Consider the following 22099-nt stretch of genomic DNA (forward strand, 5'->3'; position numbering starts at 1 on the left):
AATTTCCCACATGCCCTCTGCCTGTTTTGCCCTCCCCACCATCTCCCACCAGAACGGTATATTTGTTACGACTGGTGAACTATCAGTGGTACATCATTATCACCTAAAATCCATCATTTATATTAGGGTTCACTCTTCCTGTTGTATATTCTATAACTTGAAACAAATTTGTAATGACATGTATCCACTATTATGTATTATACAGGGTAGCTTCACTGCCCTCAAAGTCCTCTGTGTTGCACCTATTCATCCCTCTCTCTCAACGTCATGTAAATTTTGATATTACTTTTGCACTTCCAACAGATGCAAGGAACCATTTAATTGATTTAAAAACAGGGCGCCTGGGTGGCTCGGTGGGTTGAGCCGCTGCCTTCGGCTCAGGTCATGATCTCAGGGTCCTGGGATCGAGTCCCACGTCGGGCTCTCTGCTCGGCGGGGAGCCTGCTTCCCTCTCATTCTCTGCCTGCCTCTCTGTCTACCTGTGATCTCTGTCTGTCAAATAAATAAATAAAATCTTAAAAAAAATAAAAATAAAAATAAAAACAACAGATGAACCAGCTAAACTGATGTTTTCTGACATTTGACTGCCCCCTTTCTGCCAGTTGTTTACTGTAATGAAATGATAAGACAAAACCCATACATTCCTAAATTTAATAGTTTATTTTTAATTTATAAACATGTGGCTTTGGTGGTTATTTATAGAAATCAGATAATGCAAATAGTAACTAATAGATTTGTATTTTTCTAGACATGTTCCCTACATCTTAAACATCACAAAAGTCTCTTGGAGATCACTTGTCCTTGGGCCCTATGAAGTCATGGTTCCTCTGTGTGTTTTATGTGACATCACAGTCTAAGTGATTGGCAGACCATGCTACACCAGCCGCCAAAGGCTGAGATGGAAACATGAGTGATAAGATGCTTCCTCACCTTGCTTTCTTTCTAAAGGTGATAAACTGTCCTATTCTTGAAGTTTTCCTAAAGGTGGATATCTTTTTTTCTTCACTTTAATTTAAAACAGTTATTTGTCTTTATTTTTAGAATAGACCGAGTGTGGAGCTCCAGTGGTGCAATAGGTTAGTGCGTGGTACTTATACAGAATAGACCGCGTGTGGGGCTTTTAGGAGAATGACCTTATGCTTACATATAAATTCTGCATATTGATAAACATGAGTAGGTACTGAGGATTGAGTATATATGATGTATACAAAAGCAGTTTGGCTGTGAAAGTATCAAATATATTGAACATAAATTTTGAGATTTCCCATATTTACTTCTAAAAAATTTGTTTTGACTTTAGAAGAAAGTTGAAATATACATAATGCCCTGGTTCTCCACCCAAGGGTTTCAGGGGTCACCTGGAGGTGTGACAGTCCATAGACAGTTTAGGGCACAAGAGTCTGAGTTAGTGGGTCTCATATTCTTCCCATTTTTTTTCCCCATCAGAGCAGTTCCGTTGTATGTAGTAAGTATCTGCACAATACTTCGTTTAAAGAAAGGGTTCCTCATACAAATTTGAATATCAGTAGTCTACAAAAATAATACTTTGATGAAGTCTTATGTCATCAGAGGGCAGACCTCAGGGAACCATGAATCCAGAATAGAAATAGGGAATAGGTGTTCTACTTTCTGTGAAATTTTATTTAGTATGTTTAGAAAGGAGAGCAGGAAAACAAGTATTGTAATTAAGATAGCAATATTCATGTATAGAAGAATATAGTGACACATGCAATATTGTTAACGATTATAGTTTAATAAGAAATATAAAAAAGTAAAATCATGCCACACCAGTTTTTCATTCAAGATAATCCAAGTTATAAAAAAAAAATAAAATAATCCAAGTTATGATAATTTCACTTTATCAAAAAAAGTTAATTTGAACTATAAACTTCATTGTATAATATAAATAATAAGCATACATAATAGACTTAAGGTGTAAAATTATGATTTAAAAATCTGAAATCTTACAAAATTATATCAAAATATCAGATAATTAACCTTTATTTAATGTTTATTTATTTAGAGCTCATTCATCATTTATTCTTTTAATACATTTCTCATTTACTTTTCTAATGTATATTTACTGAAAATTGATGGAAATACAGAAAAGAAAAATTGTGGTCCCTATCTTCAAGAAAATCCATCTACTGGGTGGGGCTGAAAAGAAAACTTAAAAAACAAGTATCTTATAGCAAATGAGTTGGAGAAATAATGTATTGGACATTCTGAAATGGAATGATGACTGAGGGCTGGCACAGCTGGGGCAAGCTTCATGGTGGAAGAGAGGCTTGGGCTGCTACTTGCATAAAGAACAGAACTTCGTAAATTGGGATGGAAAGTAAAGAGGGACTTCTGTGATCAAGGAATAGAGTACAAATATCTTTCACAAGAGTTTGAAGTTTTGCCAAGGGAGAATTGACTTAAGAAGTTTAGAGTAAAAGGACCTGATTTTTTTTTTTTTAAAGATTTTATTTATTTATTTGACAGACAGAGATCACAAGTAGGCAGAGAGGCAGGCAGAGAGAGAGGAGGAAGCAGGCTCCCCGCAGAGCAGAGAGCCCGATGTGGGGCTCGATCCCAGGACCCTGGGATCATGACCTGAGCCAAAGGCAGAGGCTTTAATCCACTGAGCCACCCAGGTGCCCCAGGACCTGATTTTTGAAGCCAGAGTTCTCAACCACTTTCAGGTGAAATTAGGATTACAATATGTATTCCCTTTAAGGGTGCCTATTGCAACCTCTAAAAGAGATGCTCCTACCCTCCTGTCTCAGGCTGTTTTGTCTGTTATGAGAGAATACCATAGACTGGGTGACTTATAGAATAGACATTTATTTCTCATAGTTGTGGAGGCTGGGAAGTCTGCAATCAAGGCACTAGCAGATTTGGTGTCTGGTGAGGGGCTGCTTCATGGTTCACAGATCGCAGTCTTTTCACTAAATCCTCACAAGGCAGAGGTAGGGGGGCATGGGGAGCTCTATGGGGTCCTTCTTATAAGACAAGGAGTCTTATCTATGAGGGCTCCATCCCATGACCTGATCACTTCTCAATGGCTCACTTCCAAAAACCATCGGGTTGAGGGTTAGGATTTCAACATTTGAATTTGGTGGGGAGAAAAACTTTCAGTCTATAGTATCTTACACTCTGAGATTCTGGTTTTCCCTTTTCTTTTTTGCCCAGGTGAGAATGTATGTATTGGTTGGTATGTGTTGCACATGTGAAGCTTATGGATTTGAGGATAAGGAGGCTACTGTAGGGAATAAGAAGTCAGAGCTTTTGAAGATCTGGGTAAGATGTACAAAGAAGAGAGTATTGGGTAGTGGTATGTTAGATTTGGTGGGAGAGAACTGAAGGTAAGGAAATGTTAAGTGTTGACTACAATTGCCTAAGAATTGAGGAGGCAGAAAAAATAAGAGTAGGTATCTGAATGTTTGATGGCAGGGAAAGTGGAAACCAGAAAAAAGCAAAGTGGACCAGGCACCTTTTTAAGCATAACTACCTTTTTAAGTACTGTTTCTATTTTATAGAAAATAAAATCTGGAGATATTCAATACAAATCCAAGTAATAATATAGGATTTAAGTGAGTAAGTTGGTCTCTGAATTCAAGTCTGTTTGACCTTAAATTCTGCTTTAACATATTACGATTTTGGGTTTTTTTTTTTTTTTTAAAGATTTTATCTATTTATTTGACAGACAGAGATCACAAGTAGGCAGAGAGGCAGGCAGAGAGAGGGGGGGAAGCAGGCCCCCCGCTGAGCAGAGAGCCCGATGTGGGGCCCGATCCCAGGACTCCAGGATCATGACCCGAGCCGAAGGCAGAGGCTTTAACCCACTGAGCCACCCAGGCGCCCCACGATTTTGGGTTTTAAGAAACTAAAAAAAGAAAAAAAAAGGGACAGGTGGAATGGGGCTGGTTTTAGGGGTAAGATGAGTTTGTTTTTGAGGTCTGATATGCTGGTAGATTTTTCAGAAGCATCTAGAAAAGGGGTACCTGGGTGGCTCAGTTGTTAAGTGTCTGCCTTCGGCTCAGGTCATGATCCCAGGGTCTGGCGGCTTCCCCTCCTTGTGCTCTGTCAAATAAATAAATAAACTCTTTTAAAAAAAGCAAAGAAAAGTAGCATTTGGCCTTAGAGAGTGGTGGGGTATTAACTGCCAGATGAGAAGAGAGGCAGGACCAAGTTTTGACTAACAATAATAATTCCAGGTTAGAATGAAATGGAATCAGGTACAAAAAAAGTTAGGGAAAGAGGAGAAAGTTTTTAAGGAGAAATAGGAAGTGTAGCATCACTAAAATAGGAAAAAACACTTGTGTTGAGGGAAATATTGTCAAAGCTTTTAAATACTGCAGATGTCAAAGAATATAGGCCTTGACTTGGCAATTAGGAGAAAGAGTTGGGGTCAGTGGTTTCAAAAGACGATTTACACAGGGGCCAGTGTGTAATGAATTAAAAAACAAGATGGAGACATTAGGGAGAGAGATCATCTACTAAAGTCTGTAGACCCTTCTTTTGAGAATGAAGAATGCGAGTGAAATTAGTGCATGGTATCTAGAAGAAGGAACAAGGTCTAGAGAAGGTTTTTTGATAGGGCAAACTGGGCATCTTTATAACTTGATAAGGAAAGAGCCAGATGAAAGGGTAGAAGATTGAAATGCAAGTGAAGAAAGGAAAATGAATTTTTCTTAAAAAACAAAATACAGGGGCGCCTGGGTGGCTCAGTGGGTTAAGCCGCTGCCTTCGGCTCAGGTCATGATCTCAGGGTCCTGGGATCGAGTCCTGCATCGGGCTCTCTGCTCAGCAGAGAGCCTGCTTCTCTCTCTCTCTGCCTGCCTCTCTGTCTACTTGTGATCTCTCTGTGTCAAATAAATAAATAAAATCTTAAAAAAAAACAAAATACAAAAAAAACAAGTTTTTAATTGGAATAGTAAATAACACCTATAATCAACTACTAAAAAGTTATATAGAATAAGTTAAAGGCCCTTCTTAAGCACTCCAATCTACAAACCCCTCTCCTACTGCATCTTCTCTGTTAACAGTTTAGTACAAATATTTTCCAACTTTTTCCTTTATTTAAGTAAGCATTCTCCCACCCCTTTGCATATGTACCCAGATATTCTTTTAAAGAAATAAGGTAAAATGATTTCAAATCCCTTCTTTCAGAATATCAATTATGTAGATTTTTCTCGGTCAATACACATACTCATCAAATACATCTTATGCGTTTTAACATAATGTTCTTTGGTTTGGCTAGATCACAATTTATACAGAAATTCCTTCATTCATGAACCCTTCTTGGTACCTTCATTCTAAAAAGGGAACTGGTGGGTGTGTTGGGCTGAATGATAGCCCCTGAAGGTATCTTCACTCTAATCTCTGGAACCTATGAATGTTACCTTACATGGCAAAAGTGCTTTGCAGATATGACTATTGACTTACTCCAGTACAACTGGATATTGAAGTTAGGAGATTATCCTGGATTATCTCAGTGGACCCTAAATATAATCACAAATGTCCTTACAAGAGGAAGGGACAGGGATAGTTTACTACAGAAGAAGTGCATGTGACACCTGAAGCAGAGAGAAGCACTGTCAGGGAGAGAGAAGATGCTATGCCACTGGCTTTGAAGGGGAAGAAGGAGCTACCAGCCCAAGGAAAAAGATTTTCCCCTGGAGCCTCCAAAAGAAACCAATCTTGCTGACACCTTGATTTTGCCCCCATAAGACTCATTTCAAATTTGTAGCCTCAGAACTATAAAAGTACATTTTTGTTGGTTTAAGCCTCCAAATTTGTCCTAATGTGGTATGGCCTCATCTGAACTTAGTAACATCTACAAAAACCTTATTTACAAATAAGGCCACATAAATAAGTACTGAAGGTTAGACATTGAACATACCTTTTTGAGGGACACAAGTCAATCCACACACCTGTTAAAAAAAAAAGTAAATTGGTTTTAAGTTTGGTTTCTGGGAACGTGCCAGAAATTAAGTGATGCTGGAATTTTTATTGCCTCACTCAATTACAACATTCTTGCTGGATTTGGGATTTCAGGAAATCCCAGAGGAAAACAGGGAGGGAGGATGGGTGGATATTTAGAGGACAATGAGTTTGTTATGGAGCAGAGAGCATCTTAAAATACATACATATACCATATCATTTTCATAAAGTTAACAAAACTAAATATATTTTTGCACACACAGATCTAGAATTTGAGTGTGTTTAACCTATATTTGAAGACCCTCTAAAGAAAAGCAGCAAAGTGGGGGGAGGACAGAAGGAGCACTTAGTGTGGTGGGTTCACGTGTGTTCATTATTAGCCTACATTGTTTAAAATCTTTTCTATGTATTAACATGTAATAAAACAGCATATGCATTATGCTTAAATTGTGCTTTTATAACGTTTTTTTAAATAGCATGGAGACGGTAGGAAATATACTTTGAGAACGGTACTCATATACTAAGCCAGAAATCAATACTGAAGAGCGGCACCACCTGCTTCATTAAGGTAATTCTTCCAGGTGTAACTTGGAAGAGCTGACAAATGACATGGCACTGGGTAAATTCACGCTGACTATAAAACCATGAGTAAAAGAACTTGTGCTTCCATGAAAGTCAAGCACCAACGATTCAGGAGGCTCACAGCGTCCGCAAAAGCATTCCCAGAACCATCGTCATCACCATGCTACATCACACCCCCCGCTAAAATCTTGTTCGAAATGCAGTGTGCGCGTAAAGACACTCGCCCCATTCCAAAATGACGGCGGCGGCGTCCACAATGCACGGACTGCGCAAGTCCGGAAGTTACGCAACCTCATAAGGCAGCGCGCCCTTACCCGTGGGGAGTTTCCGCCATTTTTGAAAATCGGGAAGGTCTGGGGCCAAGTGTAGTTACTGCTGCGATGGCAGCCTTTGCTGTGGAACCCCAGGCGCCCACGTTGGGTGAGTGAAAAACCGCTTTTTCTCGCTGGCGCTGAGATCCACGCTGTAGATCTGGGAGCAAGCAAGACTGAAAGCCAGTAGTCATCAGGCTCTTTGCCAGTTTCAGTCGCGGGGACGAGCGCCTGGTTCACTCCCAAGTTTCTAGTTGTCCCTTTGCTCAGGGCGTCGCCACGCTGCAGCCAGCGAGGCGGCTCCGGGAAGCTGCGGGCTCTGCGTAGGGTGTGGAAATGACTGTCAAGTGGTTACTACGCCGTATTGTTACCCCCACACCCGGGCCGCGCTCGACCTGCCCATACCTGAGACCCTCCCGGTGCTGGGGACGCGATGCTGGCTTCCCAGATCCGGGGAGGCTTCGGTCGGAAGGAACTGACCAGCGTACACGTGGGTGGGCGGTGCCCTGGAATGTGGTTACAGTTTACCGTTCTTTGGTCACCTGGGCTTTTAGTTCCTGTTTGATTCTTTCCCTGTCCTGGGCCTTGTAAAAGCAATCTTATTAATAGAAACTTGAATCGTGCGGCATTTAACCCGTTGATGATAGCTGTGGAGATACTGGCCTTAACTGGAAGCCAGCAGTTTGTACCATTTTCCCGCCTTTATCTTGGGGAAGTGCCTTTGTAGGAGGTCTTTTCCTCTAATCAGTAACGTAATGAAATTTAAAAAAAAATTCCCATTGTTAACGGAGAGACTTGCTGAAAGTGTTGTCGTTGAAAAAAAAAAAAACGGGATGTTTTGATGAACGGGATGTTGATTTCCTTTTTCTTTGCCGACTCTTGGCACTGTGGGAACCGTCAACATTTTTAGAGTAGAATATTGTCTGCTATCGTAGAGACGCATTTGAAAATTAGGCTACAACATTCTGAGCTTGGAAAAGAGAGCAAGCGCGGTATATATGTTTGTAGAATGAGTGTTTTGGTCTGTTGTTTTTTAAGGTTTGGAGGATGTTTAGTGCTTGCCATGCATTGTGCAAAATGTGTCTTTTGAGACTGGAATAACTTGAACTGTTGGAGTATTAGTTATAAAAAACTAAATGCATAATGTCAGTGCAGACGCCCTGCTGCCTTTAAACTTATGTACAGATGTTGGTTTAGGTGTTTATGTTTTGTATTACTTTTAGAGAACAGGAGACCATTCATTTCCAGTTACAAAGTTTTCTACTCAACAAAACATTTTGGAGTGCGTAGTTCTTGGGGCTGCAAATGTGAATAAACTTGTCCATGTTTATTGCCTGGTTAGAAATCTGACATTTGCTGGTATTAATTGTTCAAGTCCACACACTGCAGGTATTGCAGGTGAAGAATAATTTTTTCCAGCTCCTAACGTTATAATTAAGGGTTACTTGAGCAAACTGTGCTAGCTTAGTTAGACCTAGGGTTTATCATTTTAGATGTACAGACCATGAAATGGAATTTAAGACTTGAGGGATCCATTGTTATAGTTCTCCAAGTGAAATTTAGACTGAGGGGTGGTTAGTAACAGGGGATTAAGACCTCCTCCTCATTCGGGTGTTTTCTAAGTGTATCACAGTATATATATCAGAACTTTTCTTAACTTAATTCTTCTTAAAATTGCCCTATATGTTTTTTTTCTTTCGGGCGATGGGAGAATGAGGTAGTTGGTGGTACCTAGAACTTTGTATTTACTACTATAAATTTCTAAAGATCTGTTCAGAATATGCTTTTGTTTAGACTTTTGGTGTTTATGTTCTTTGGAAATATGTAATAGTAACATAGCACTTTTAAATAATTACAATGTAGTTACAGTTCTTCACAATTTATTTCATAATTTGCTTTATTTTTTCACGAACTACTTTGCCTTTTTCCTCTTTTATACACTTGCATTGGCATTGTTAACATCTAGGGCTACCATCATGAGGAAAGATAAATAATTGCATTTGGATAGCAAGAAACATTTTTGAGGCTGCTTAGAAATCAAGGAATAGTTAACCATTATAATAAATAATACATCAAATGTTTGACCTTTCTGAGTGACATGAATCACATTCAGTTGAAAACTTAAGTTTTTGTAAGCAAAAATCGCAAACTCTGCATTTACATTTTAGTCACTTAGTTTTTGCTATTCTAAGATACCCTTAGAATAATAATGATAACTAATGTTGAGCACTTACTGGATATTAGGTACTGGGTCAAGTGCTATATTTGCTGTAATTCTAAACAAAGCTCTGTGACTGAGTGCTAAACTGCCATTTTTTTCCAAGAGACTTGAATCCAGGTCTCTGACTCCAGGGCCCATGTTTTCCTTACTGTGCTATTTTGCTCTATTAGAGTAGGTTATAGCCTCCTTATCTTCATGGTCGGAATAATAATGCCTTCCCTCTAAATTGTGAAATTAATTTTGAATTGATGATTGTGAAATATCAGCCCTCTTTAAATTGGTTTTATGTTGGGGAGACTTTTGTTGATTATTCCTAACTTTAAAATTATTTTAAAGAATGATCCAGGGGCGCCTGGGTGGCTCAGTGGGTTAAAGCCTCTGCCTTCGGCTCAGGTCATGATCTCAGGGTCCTGGGATCGAGCCCGACATCGGGCTCTCTGCCCAGCAGGCAGCCTGCTTCCTCCTCTATCTCTGCCTGCCTCTCTGCCTGCTTGTGATCTCTCTGTCAAATAAATAAATAAAATCTTTAAAAAAAAAAAAAAAAAGAATGATCCAAAAAGTAAACTTTCCAAAATTTTCAATGTTTCTTGGTTGGGATACTAGTCATTACTATTATTTCATATGTGCTATAATGTGTGCATGCTTTTACTTTTATTACAAAAATGATTTACAGTTTTTGTTTGTTGGAAGAAAAAAATGGGACATATAGCAAGCTAAACCCCTTGTGTTTGATTTGCTAAGAGTCTGTGTAAGTAACTAGTGCACCCTGCTCTTGTGTTTGGTGGTTGCATGGAAGAAGCTGTCCCAGAAGTGGAAAGAAGTTATTCTGTATGTAGTAAGAATTTTTTTAAGATAATGCAAAATTTTTCCATTTAAAAATAACTATTGATTCTTAAACCTGTGAAATAATGTAAACAAGAAAAACTGACAAATTAATATTGTTAATAAAAATACTTTTACATTTTTATAGGAATAATTTTTATTGGTTTTTAAAATAATAAATCCAACTATGGTTCTGTAATATGTAAGGTTTGATTAAATTCTCAAAATTATTTATGCTAGATTCTTGCATCTTTTTGTTAGATAATGTAACTTTAAGGTCCTTTGTTTTATTTTTTGCTTCATTTAGGATCTGAACCAATGATGCTAGGTTCACCAACATCTCCAAAGCCAGGGGTTAATGCCCAGTTCTTACCTGGATTTTTAATGGGGGATTTGCCAGCTCCAGTAACTCCGCAACCTCGATCAATCAGTGGCCCTTCAGTAGGAGTAATGGAAATGAGATCACCTTTACTTGCAGGTAAGTAAATTGCTTAAAATAATTTTATAGTACTATTAATGCATGTATTAGAATTTTAAAAAGAGTAATGATACAACATTCAACCTTATTAACACATTTATTAATTAAAAAGATTAAACAATGTCTCTATTTAAAATTTTTAGATTGTTGGATTAGAGGTATAAGTAGTATAAGCTACTGTAATTCCAGGAACCACTCATTAAAACTATGTGTATTACATTTCATCCAATTTAAGATGCCCTTGATTGTAAAACTCACTATTATTTAAAGTACCACTAAGAAAGGCACCAAATATGATACAATGCCGAGATACCATTTTTTGTAAATTATCCATATCAAAGATGTTAAAGTGTAGAGGGCTGGGGAAGAAATATGGTCATTTAACTTTAAGTGAATAATTTAATGCATCTAAATGATTTATCTTAAATATGATAATAGCAAATATTTTGTCAAAAGAACTGTAATTTGTTTTTTGTATTGAAAGATAATCAGCATATTAGTTTGCTGTATTAGTTTCAGGGTACAATATATTGAATTGACAGTTCTACGTATTAGTGCTCACAGCAAGGGTAGTCGCCATCTGTCCACCATACAACGTTATTACAATATTATTGACTATATTCCCTATGCTGTATTTTTCATCTCTGTGGCTTGCTTATTTTATAACTGGAAGTTTGTTCCTTTTAATCCCTTTTATCTTGCCCATCCTCTCACTCACCTCCCCTCTGGCAACCACCAGTTCTTTGTATTCAGGAGTCTGGTTTGTTTTATTTGTTTGGTGGTTTTATTTTAGCTTCCATGTATATGTGAAATCATGGTATTTCTCTTTCTCTAACTTACTTCACTTAGCACAGTACCCTCTAGAACCTTGATAGATAAATGGATAAAGAAGATGTATATGTATACAATGGAATATTACTCAGCTATAAAAAAAGAATGAGACATTGCCATTTGTGACAATAAGAAGTGTAATTTGTAATTTGTAGATATGAATTCTACATCTAGTCATAGTGATTAAGATTCTCACTTTATTTAGTTAAAGGATTTACTCTACAAGCTATGGGGAAGTTCTTTACACAGAATTTGCAATTATTAGCACAAAATATTATTACCTAAATGCAGCATGTATCTTACATAACTCCTTTAGCAAAGAAAGAATTTAAAAGATAACTGAAGTTTTGACTATGAGTAGTGCGAATTAGCTACAAAAATGGTTGAATTCCAAATGTGAGCCAAGATCCTTTTAATGGATGTTTAAATGATGTCTTACTTTGATTGTCCTTAAGGCATTAGGTGGTTTAAAGTGGCTTATTATTATTTTAAGATTGATTAGGGATAATATAAATTACATTTGAAGTAATTGACTTAACCTTTTTCTGGGTAGGTTTTTGTTTTTTATACATTGGCCCTCAAACAATGCAGGGGTTAGGAAAACTGACCCCCTGAACACTTGAAAATTCTCTCATAATTTTGACTCCTCCAAAACTTAACTACTAATAGCCTACTATTGGCTGGAAGCCTTTCCGATATCATAAATAGCCGATTAACACACATTTTGTGTGTTATATGTATTATAAACTATCCATACAATAAATTAAGTTAAAGAAAAGAAAAGGGTATTAGGAAGATCATAAGGAAGATGGGGTGCCTGTGTAGCTCAGTCAGTTGGCTGTCTGACTCTTGATTTTCACTCAGGTCATGATCTCACTGTTCTGGAATTGAGCCCCTCGTTGGGCTGTATGCTTAGCAGGGAGTCTGCTTGAGGATTCTCTCTCCCTCTCTGTCTGCCCCTAGCCCATGCTTACACACTTTTCCCCTTTCTATCTCTAAAATAAATAAGTCTTTTAAAAAAACCATAAGGAAGAGAAAATACATTTGCAGTACTATACTGTAAAAAATCTGTGTATAGGTGGACCTGTACAGTTCAAACTTATGTTACTCAAGGGCCAAATATATATTTTAAATGGATTTTGGGGGCACCTGGGTGGCTTAGTTGGCTAAGCGCCTGCCTTTTGCTCAAGTCATGATCCCACTGTTCCGGAATCAAGCCCTGCATCGGGCTTCCTGTTCAGCAGGAAGCCTGCTTTTCCCTCTCCCACTCTCCTGCTTGTTCCCTTTCTCACTGTCTCTCTCTCTGTCAAATAAATACATAATATCTTTAAAAAAATGTATTTTTATTGTAGCTACTATATATTGAGTACTTATGAGCCAGGCAGTATGCCAAGCATTTTTATGTTACTTTAATTCTTTTTGTCAATCTTAAAGGATAGGTAGTAGTATCCCTGATTTTCAAAATAGGAAACTGAGGCTAATGCAGTAAAGAACTTGCTTAAGCCTATTTGTTAGTAAGTGACAGAGCAGGATGTTAAAACCTAGGTCAGTCTTGTTTTATAACTTATACTGTACTATTTAAGCTCAGACAGTAAGTCATGACAGAATCTGGATTGTTTCACTGTTTTGCATTGCTGATTCTCTGACTTATAAAGACCTCTTTATGTCCCCCAAAGTTGATCCTTTTCCTACATATTTATTATGTACTTTAATATACTTCTATTGTGAGAAACATGAAGGGGATCTATTTAATTTTGGCAGTCAAATTTCACATTAGGGCATTATAATTATTCAAGTGTATACAAGCTGGAACTGTTTATCTACTTTCAAGTGAGAAATAAGATCAAGTTTTATGTTGAAATGTTAAGGATTTTGTAGAGTAAGCGAAAGCTGTATGTATTTACTAAAAACTAAGATTTTTCTTTTTCTGAAACCTTTTATTCATGTGCAGTTTTTCACTCACTAGCATTGGCATAATTGGGACCTTGTTAGAAATTCATAATCTCAGGCTGCACTTCACATGTTTTGAATCAGAATCTGAATTTTAATAGGATTCCCAGGTGATTCTAAGTGTATTAAAGTTTGAGAAGCCCTATGAAACAAGAGTTCAAGTCAATATTTTTTTTTTTTTTTAAAGATTTTATTTATTTATTTGACAGAGAGATCACAAGCAGGCAGAGAGGCAGGCAGAGAGAGAGGAGGAAGCAGGCTCCCTGCTGAGCAGAGAGCCCGATGCGGGGCTCGATCCCAGGACCCTGGAGATCATGACCTGAGCCGAAGGCAGCGGCTTAACCCACTGAGCCACCCAGGCGCCCCTCAAGTCAATATTTTTAAAATATAAATGAAAAAGAATCTTACCAGAAAGGTGGAAGGTTTTTTCTCACTTGAGGTTTGTGTTGTTGTTTTTTTTTTTGTACATTGTAGGTGGGTCACCACCACAACCAGTTGTACCAGCTCATAAAGATAAAAGTGGAGCTCCACCAGTTAGAAGTATCTATGATGATATTTCCAGCCCAGGACTTGGATCAACACCTTTAACTTCAAGAAGACAGGTGACAAACATACCCCTGTTTATGATCCATAATAATTTCATGTTTTTATGTGGATGCACGGTGAGGATCAGTAATTTAAAATGTTTTTCTGAGGTCTGCTTTAGTGTAACTGTGTGGCAAAGAATAAGCATTAAGGACATTTATCATGGAATCTACTTAAATTGTGTTTACCATGAAATATACCTAAAAATATAATGGAACACCAGATTATTTTCTCATATCAGTAATTCTATAGTTTATAGGTTCTGATCTTATTTTAGTTGATCCTCAAGGTGAATTTGTGAAGTAGCTATTAATGAGCTTCATTTTGTCATTGAGGAAACTAGGACACAGAAAGCTTAAGTAATTTGTCAACTATTCTAGTGGAGCCAGGCTTTAAACCCAGGCAGTCTTCAGTCTAGAGCCAGTGTTGGAACAGCCATGCTGTGCTAACATACTGTGATGAACTCTTGATTGTTAGTTGAAAGGTAGTATGGATTTTAAGTATGAATTTTAGTGGCATATGTAGTCTCAAGTGTTCTTTCACTATTGTGCTTAGCAGGACTTAAAACAGTGTGTCAGTTAAACTGATAAGTTATTTGAATAAAGACATTTCTGCTGTTTGGTTTGAAGAAATGTTTTGTCTTTCCCTAGACCAAATATAGCATAGTTACTGGAAAGTTTAAGAATGGTAGGAAACATCTTTCAGTACATTTTGACTATTTATAGGCTTGCTATGCCTAGCATACTAGGCCTACTTATTAAGCAAAGCAAAATTAATTCATTGTGTTAAACACATTACCTTTCTTTACAACACTTTTAAAACTGCTCTGCTGTCCCAACACAGTAGCCACTGGCCAAGTGTGGCTGTTGACACTTAAAATGTGGCCAGTCCTGTACTTAATTGAGATATACTTAAGTGTAAAATACACACCATTTTGAAGACTTAGAAAGAATGAACTACTTCACTTACTTTTTAATGTTAATTACATATTGAAAGTGATAATAATTTGGACGTACTAGATTAAATAAACTGTACCTGTTTTTACTTAATGTGTACTATAAAATTTAGAATTACTTATATTGCTTGTGTTATATTTGGGCAGTGGTATTCTAACTAAATCAGAATATTCTGGCCTGGGATAGTTTTCTAAAGGTTATCAAGTAAATCTGATGTTTAGTTTGATAAGAGAACCCCTGGCTTATAAATTCATGCTGGTTTTCATTACTTCTTTGATGACCAATGAAAACAAAGGTAGTTTACAGTTATTGCTATGTTCAAAATATTTAAAAGCCTGTGCCATAATTTGTAGAGAATGTTTTTGACTTAAAGGTTGGTAAGAATATTATTATTAAAGCCCAAATAAGTTTTTCCCCCCTGAGGCTTTGCTCAGCCTCTTTCTAATGATGAAATAAACTGGCATTAAGAATTGAACAATAATATAGTTTGTATCTCTTAACATTATTTCAACATTTGGTTCTGGTTGTTAGATAATAGCCAGATTTTAGATTTCCTTCATTTAGTCAGTTTTCTACAAAAGAATCTATATTTGTATATTTACTTCTAGAGAAAGAGCCTCTTCTTAGTCTTGATTAGATATTGTTGTCTTTGTTTATAGAAGGACTTTTAATTGTTTAATCTTTAATTTTCTCACCTTAAGAGGAACTAGTATTGATAGTTTTCCTGCTTTATTACTTTCTATTAGTATAGACAGAGATATGCTGTCTTTATTATATGGACTGATTTGAATCTATATTATTTCATGGTTTCTAAATGTCTGTTTAAAAATAAGATTCTGCCATCTTTCTATTTTTCTGTGTAAGCTTGGTGATTTGGAGATTCACCATGCTCTCAATTATTTCAAATGCTATACCTTAGGAACTAAAAACAAATAGCAAAGTTACTTTCTACTAAAAATAGTGTCTTTATCTGATGTAACTTATTTTAAACAATGTGCTAAAGGATCTAGCATATTTTAGATTAATACTGGTCAACTTAAAAAGGAAAAAAGTTGGAGTACTCTTAGATTGTGAACTAATTAGAGGTATCTATAGTACTTGATAGATATGCAGTTGTCTGTTGAATGAGACCTTTCAGCAATTACTGTATTATGGTTATGTTTAGAACTTTGTGCTTTTACTTTAACACTTCATTCTGTTTTCATGTAGCCAAATATTTCAGTAATGCAGAGTCCTCTTGTTGGAGTTATGACAACTACTCCTACTCCTGGAACAGGTAAATAATGCTGTTTAACATCAAAGACTCTTCTCTCCTCTTTGAGATAATAGAAGACTTTGTTGATAATTGCCAAAATTTTTTCTTTTATATTTTAAGTTAGGAGACTTTCTCAAATGTTAGTAACTTCATTCAGAGAGGAAATACTTTGTATATGGGGTTTTTTTTTTCTTTTTCTGAATTTATAGGTAGGATGTGATATTCTCAAAATATTAAGAGAGTTTTTAGAAAAGTACATTTTTTTTTTAAAGATTTTTATTTATTTAGAGAGAGTGCACACAAGAGTAGGGGAACAAACAGTGGGAGAGGGAGAGAGAGAATCTCAAGCAGACTCCATGTGTGGAACCTATTGTGGAGCTCAATTCCATGACCCTGAGATCAGGACCTGAGCTGAAATCGAGTCAGCCACCCAGGTGCCCCCCACCTCAAATACATACTTAATAGTGTCTCCTGAATTACTAAAAGCTGTAATTTAGAAAAGAGATGTTGCAATTGGGAAGAAAAGGAATACAGAGACTGAGGAATAAAAGTGTTTTGAAAGCTGCTAATGCATACCTCTAAATGTAAATGTCATTAACTACGAACAGCTACTGCTTATATGGAGCTTTTCTTTAAGATTAATGATATTTTTATCACCATCAACATCATTAGCACACCCTTCTTACATATTCTTATAGTCTGTCAGATGTTCACTCAGCAAATACATGAATACATACATTCATGGGACCAGGAAAACTGAACTAAATAGATAACCCTTGCCTTTGGAGCTTGCTTTATTTAGGTAATTTACAATTATAGATAAAATGAATTGTAAAGTTTGTTAGAAGGTGATGCATTTTATGGGGGAAAATGAAGCAGGAAAAGGGGTGTCAGAGCTTATAGATTTAAATAAGGTAGTATATTAGTTTTGCTGCCATAATAAATTTACAAACTTAAAAGTGACTTAAACAATAGTTCTAGAGGTGAGAAGTCTGAAATGGGTCTCAGTGGGCTGAAATCAAGGCATCGGCAGGGCTGTATTTAGTTTATGGAGACTCTGGGGGACAATCTGTTCTTTTTTGCCTTTTCCATCTTCTAGAGGCTACCCATATTATTTCTTTGCTTGTGATTCCCTTCTACTTCTTCAAAGCTAGCAAAACTTTGCATGTCTCTGGTCATTCTTCTGCTCTCACCCTTCTTTTAAATATCTTTATGAGTACATTGGACCCTTCTGGGTAATCCAGGATAATCTCCTTATTTTAAGGTCAGCTAATTAGCAGCCATAATTCCATCTGCAATCTTAATTCTCCTTTGCCCGTGTAACATTGCTTATTCCCAGGTTCCAGGGATAAGAACAGGGACATCTTTGGAGGCTATTACTCTGCTTCCTATTGAAAGGTAGAGGAAAAGTAACATTTGCTCAGAAACCTGAACTAAGTAAGGGAGGTAGGAACAATGTTCTAGAAGGAGGAGATAGCAGGTATAGAGGCACTGAAGTGGGAGTGTGTCTGGGGTGTTCAAGCAGGCTAGTGTGAAATGGAGGGAGTGAAAGGTCGAATAGTAAGAAATGAGATCAGGAAGATAATGGGGGACCCATAGTACAGGGCCTTTTATGTCATGTATCAACTGAACTTTACCCAGAAAAGGTGGAAAACAAATAGGATGAAACTGCTGGTGTAGTGATTACAGACTTTGGGGTGGGGGGCAGGGTAGAAGCAAGGAGACCGGGTAAGAAGCTATTACTGCATTACTCCAAATGAGGGACAAAGCAAGGTGGGAAAGGAGAAAAAAAGGAACAACAGCAAAGATGGAACGGAAGAACCAATAGCAAGACAGTAGATTTAAAATAAACCAAATCTACAGTTGTTAAAAAGCAAAATGTACTGAACACTCCAGCAAAAGGGAAATGTCATCAGAATGGATAACAAAAGCAATATCCAGTGACAAGTTAGATCTTTTTATCTTCTAGGTTCAGGTTTTTTCTAGCAGTCTAAATCTTCATTGGTGGCAGTGTCCTTATAGTTACTTGTAAGTAGATTTCTACTATCAGTTTGATTAAAGCAGTTTAGGCTTTTTCTGTTAAGTACCTCAGATTTCTTCTAGGATCCACCCACTGACTAGTTTCAAAGCCACTTCCATGTTTTTAGGCATTTGTTACAGCAGCACCTCCCCTTGTATCAGACTCTGTGTTAGTTTTACTTTGCTGCTTTAACAAATTATCATGGATTTAGTAGTTTAAAACAATACAAACTTAATTTTTTTTAAAGTTTATTTTTAAGTAATCTCTATACCCCATGTGGGTCTCAAACTTAAAACTGTGACATCAAGAGTCTCATGCTCTCCCAACTGAGCCACCCAGGTGCTCCTCTCCCCCTCCTTTTTTAAGATATTAAAACAATACAAATTTATTATCTACAGTTTCTATAAGTCAGATGTCTGAGCACAGATTGTTTCTTTGCTTTAGAACTCAGGTGTCAGCAGAGCTGTGTTCTCTTCTTGAGGTTCTGGGGATGAATGCACTTCCACACTCATTCAGGCTGTTGGCTGAATTTACTTCCATGTGAAAGTAGGACTGCGGTCCCTGTTTTTTTTTTTTTCCTAGCTGTTGCTTGGAGGTATTTCTCAGCTTCTAGAGGCTGCCATTATTCTTTGGCCTGTGGCTCCCTTTCCATCTTCAAAGACAGCTGTGGCAGATCAAGATCTTTTTTAAACTTCAGTCTCTCTGACCTCACTCTTAGGTTGTATCTCTAACTTTTCTGTCATCGGCTGCTATTAAGGGTTCTTTTGATTACACTGGACCCACTGGAATAGTCCAGGGTAATTCCTTATTTTAAGATCTAACTAATTAATAACCTTCATTCTATCTACAAGGTCCCCTCTTGGGAGTACCTGAATTAGTGTTTGAATTACCAGTGGAATCAGGGGACAGAAACTTTGAGGGGATATCTTTAGATTTCTGTCTGCCACCTATATCATAGTGAAAATCTAGGTTTGTTACGTCAGTTTCAGTTACATATGTGAGGTGGAATGTTCTGGGGAATTAGTCCAGGTTTTAACAGTTGTAATCTGGTCATACAAATAGGTAGATGACAGTGCTGTTACCTCACTACTTGCTACAGTAGTGACTATTTGATTATTTAACCGAGTCAACAAATGATCCCAGGGACATTGAAAATGCAAAAACATATAATGTTAAGTAATGTATATTGTGTTTTAAAGATGTCTTCATTGTTTGAAGAGCATACATTATAATATTGTTGTCGAGTGGAAGAGGACATGATTAAAGTTAATTAAACATCCTTTTGTTATCTTATTTTTTCTAATAGTGTAACTTCTATGAGATTCTTACATTTTTAGAAATTATATGCAAAAATAAAAGAACCACGGTAGGAAAATATATGTATCATAAATTGGCCACTGGGAGCCACTGCTGCTTCTCCTTTGAGGTTGAAGAGTTTATAGAAAGTCTTAAGGGGCGTAAGTGAAAAAGAATATTTTTTGAAAAGATATGATGGGCATGAGGATCTACCATACATTGTCAGTAGTAAGCAAGAATTGGGAAAAGGAGTTAAGAAAATTGAAGGGAAAACATAGACTTTTTAGAGCTTTTTTTTTTTTTTTTTTTTTTACAGATTAAGTGTGATATTCAGATGATAGCACTTTCTGACTGGTTTTGTTGATGCTAGGAGCTCAGAGTTCTGCTAGTGTTCTCAGAAAGGAAGGAAGAGAACTAATTTATCTGTGAGGGACCTTTTCACGACAATTCTTTTTCTGATCTGGGTTGGAGACTCATTGTATGTGCTCCTGTACAGCTTGCTCTGCTTAGCTCCTATCTTTCTGCATTACTGGATTATGAACTCCTTCAGGACAGAGATTCCTTCTGTCTTTTTCATTATGTACACATCACAGAGCTGGTTATAAAGGGACCTCAGTAAGTATTTGTTAACTGAATAGATTGATGAATGTAGGTTGTAGTCAGTTGAGTGGTGGCTGCGAAATGAAATGTCCGTGTCCTAATCCCCAGAACCTCTGTGGTTAAAACAAATGGTTAAAGTCTTGAGAGGAGGAACTCCCAAGGAAAGCTAGGGAGTTAAGGAGAGAGAAGAGTGGGGAGAATGTAATCCTGGTAATTTCCTAGGTAGTCCCTAAATCCAGTTATTAGTGTCCTGAACAGGACAGAGATTTGATACAGACCTGAGAGACAGAGAATAAGGTAATGCGAAAATGGCAAAGGTAAGAGTGTTGTCAGAACAAGCCAGTGAACAACAAAACATGCCAGCAGTAGTAACCAAAAGCTAGGAGAGGCAAGCAATGGGTTTTCTCTAAATGCCTTTGGCATACATTTGACCCTGCTGAAAATTTGTTCTATCTTGGACTTCTGGCTTTCAGAACTGTGAGAGAATAAATTTCTGTTGTTTTAAGTCACGCAATATGTGGTAATTTGTTATAGGAGACACAGGAAACCAATATATATGTATATAATGTTTGGAGGCAGTGACATCCCAATACCAAAAGGAGGATTGGAATATCTATGTGCAACTTGGCTTGGCATAGTTTTTAAAAATATAATTAGGGGTGCCTGGGTGGTTCAGTCCGTTAAGCGTCTACCTTCGGCTCAGCTCATGATACCACAATCTTGGGGTCAAGCCCCACGTCAGGCTCCCTGCTTAGCGGGGAGCCTGTTTCTCCCTCTCCCTCTGTTGTTCTCTCTGCTGTTCTCACTCTCTCTCTCTGTCAAATAAATAAAAAAAATAAAAATCGTAAAAAAAAAATATATATATGTATACATTATTAATTTCAGATTCATTTCAGCATTATTATTATAACATTATTAATTATAGCATTAATTTCAGATGCTACTGAAACAAATTATCGCAGATTTTTGTCTTAAAACAACTCAAATTTATTATACTAAAATTCTGGAGGTCAGAAGTTCAAAAATGTTTTTTTGGTGTGCTAACATCAGGACGTTGGTTTTTTTTTTTTTTTTTTTTTTTTAAGATTTCATTTATTTATTTGCAAGAGAGAGAGAGAATGAGAAGGGGGAGGGTCAGAGGGAGAAGCAGAGCAGAGCAGGGAGTAGGATATGGGACTCGATCCTGGGACTCCTGGATCATGACCCGAGCCAAAGGCAGTGGCTTAACTAACTGAGCCACCCAGGCGCCCTGGTAGGTTCTTTTTCTTTCCTGTATTCTTTTCTGGAGGTTCTTGGGGTGAATCTCTTTTCTCTTTTCCAGCTCCTAGAGTTGTCCATATTGCTTGGGTCAGAGTTCCCTACCATCTTTGAAGCCTATACTAGCCAGTTGGACCTTTTTTATATCACTCTTGGATATCACTATGGACCTACTAGGTTTATCTAGGATAATCTTCTCATTTAAGATCAGGTGATAAGCAGTCTTTTTTTTTTAAATTTTTAATTTTTTTATTAACATACAATGTATTATTAGCCCCAGGGGTACAGGTCTGTGAATTGCCAGAGCAGTCTTAATGCTATCTACATCCCTTATTTCTTTTTACCATGTAATGTAATGTACTCACAGTTTCTGGATATTAGGATGTGAGCATCTCTGGGAGACTTTTCTGCCTACCATATTGACTTTTAAAAAATTAGTCACCAAAGTTTATTTACTTTCATGCCAGACTAAATAGTACCATTGGGTGGTGTTTAGTTGTGGTGCAGATGATATTTTATATTTTAGTTAAAACAATTTAAAAGCAAATAGTTTTTAAAAATCAAACAGTACTTAAATACTTACAATAAGGTACAGCATTCTTTATTCCTCCAGAACCAACCAGTCCAGATCTTTGAGCTATTCTTTAGGAATTTACCTCCATTTATCTAAATGAGATGCTGTATTAGTTTCCTATTGGTGCTGAAACAAATTACCACTAATTTAGTGGCTAAAAATAACTCACATTTATTCTCTTTCAGTTCTAGAGGTTAGAAATCCAGAATCACTGGCTAAAGTCAAAATGTTGATAGGACCAGTTTCTTCCAGAGGTTCTAGGGAGAATTCATTTTTTTTTTTTCCCCTTCCAGCTTCTAGCAGTTACCTGTATTCTTTGGTTTGTGGCACCTTTTATCTTCATAGTGTATCTCTCCAGTCTCTGTTTCCATCATCACATCACCTCTCTATAGTTGAAATCTCTCACCCTTTCCTTTAGTAAGGGCACTAG

The 22099-nt window shown here is 37.0% G+C and overlaps 1 protein-coding gene across 3 annotated transcripts in view; it reads left to right on the forward strand.

Moving 5' to 3' along the window:
• Positions 1–859: 859 nt before the first annotated feature.
• Positions 860–22099, forward strand: part of NUP35 (nucleoporin 35) — a 40411-nt gene continuing 19171 nt past the window's right edge. Inside the window, exons 1-5 of one of the 3 annotated variants that reach the window (XM_047722378.1) lie at positions 860–948; positions 6195–6285; positions 10175–10345; positions 13601–13728; positions 15877–15943. In XM_047722378.1, the coding sequence (XP_047578334.1) occupies positions 10186–10345; positions 13601–13728; positions 15877–15943 (355 nt within the window). In that variant the 5' untranslated portion in view covers positions 860–948; positions 6195–6285; positions 10175–10185. Of the gene's footprint in view, positions 949–6194; positions 6286–6795; positions 6934–10174; positions 10346–13600; positions 13729–15876; positions 15944–22099 lie in introns of those variants that run through there. The other 2 variants (XM_047722380.1, XM_047722377.1) reach the window with 2 other exon arrangements.

This window comes from Lutra lutra, chromosome 3, assembly GCF_902655055.1.
Source record: "Lutra lutra chromosome 3, mLutLut1.2, whole genome shotgun sequence".
In the NCBI taxonomy this organism is placed as follows: Eukaryota; Metazoa; Chordata; class Mammalia; order Carnivora; family Mustelidae; genus Lutra; species Lutra lutra.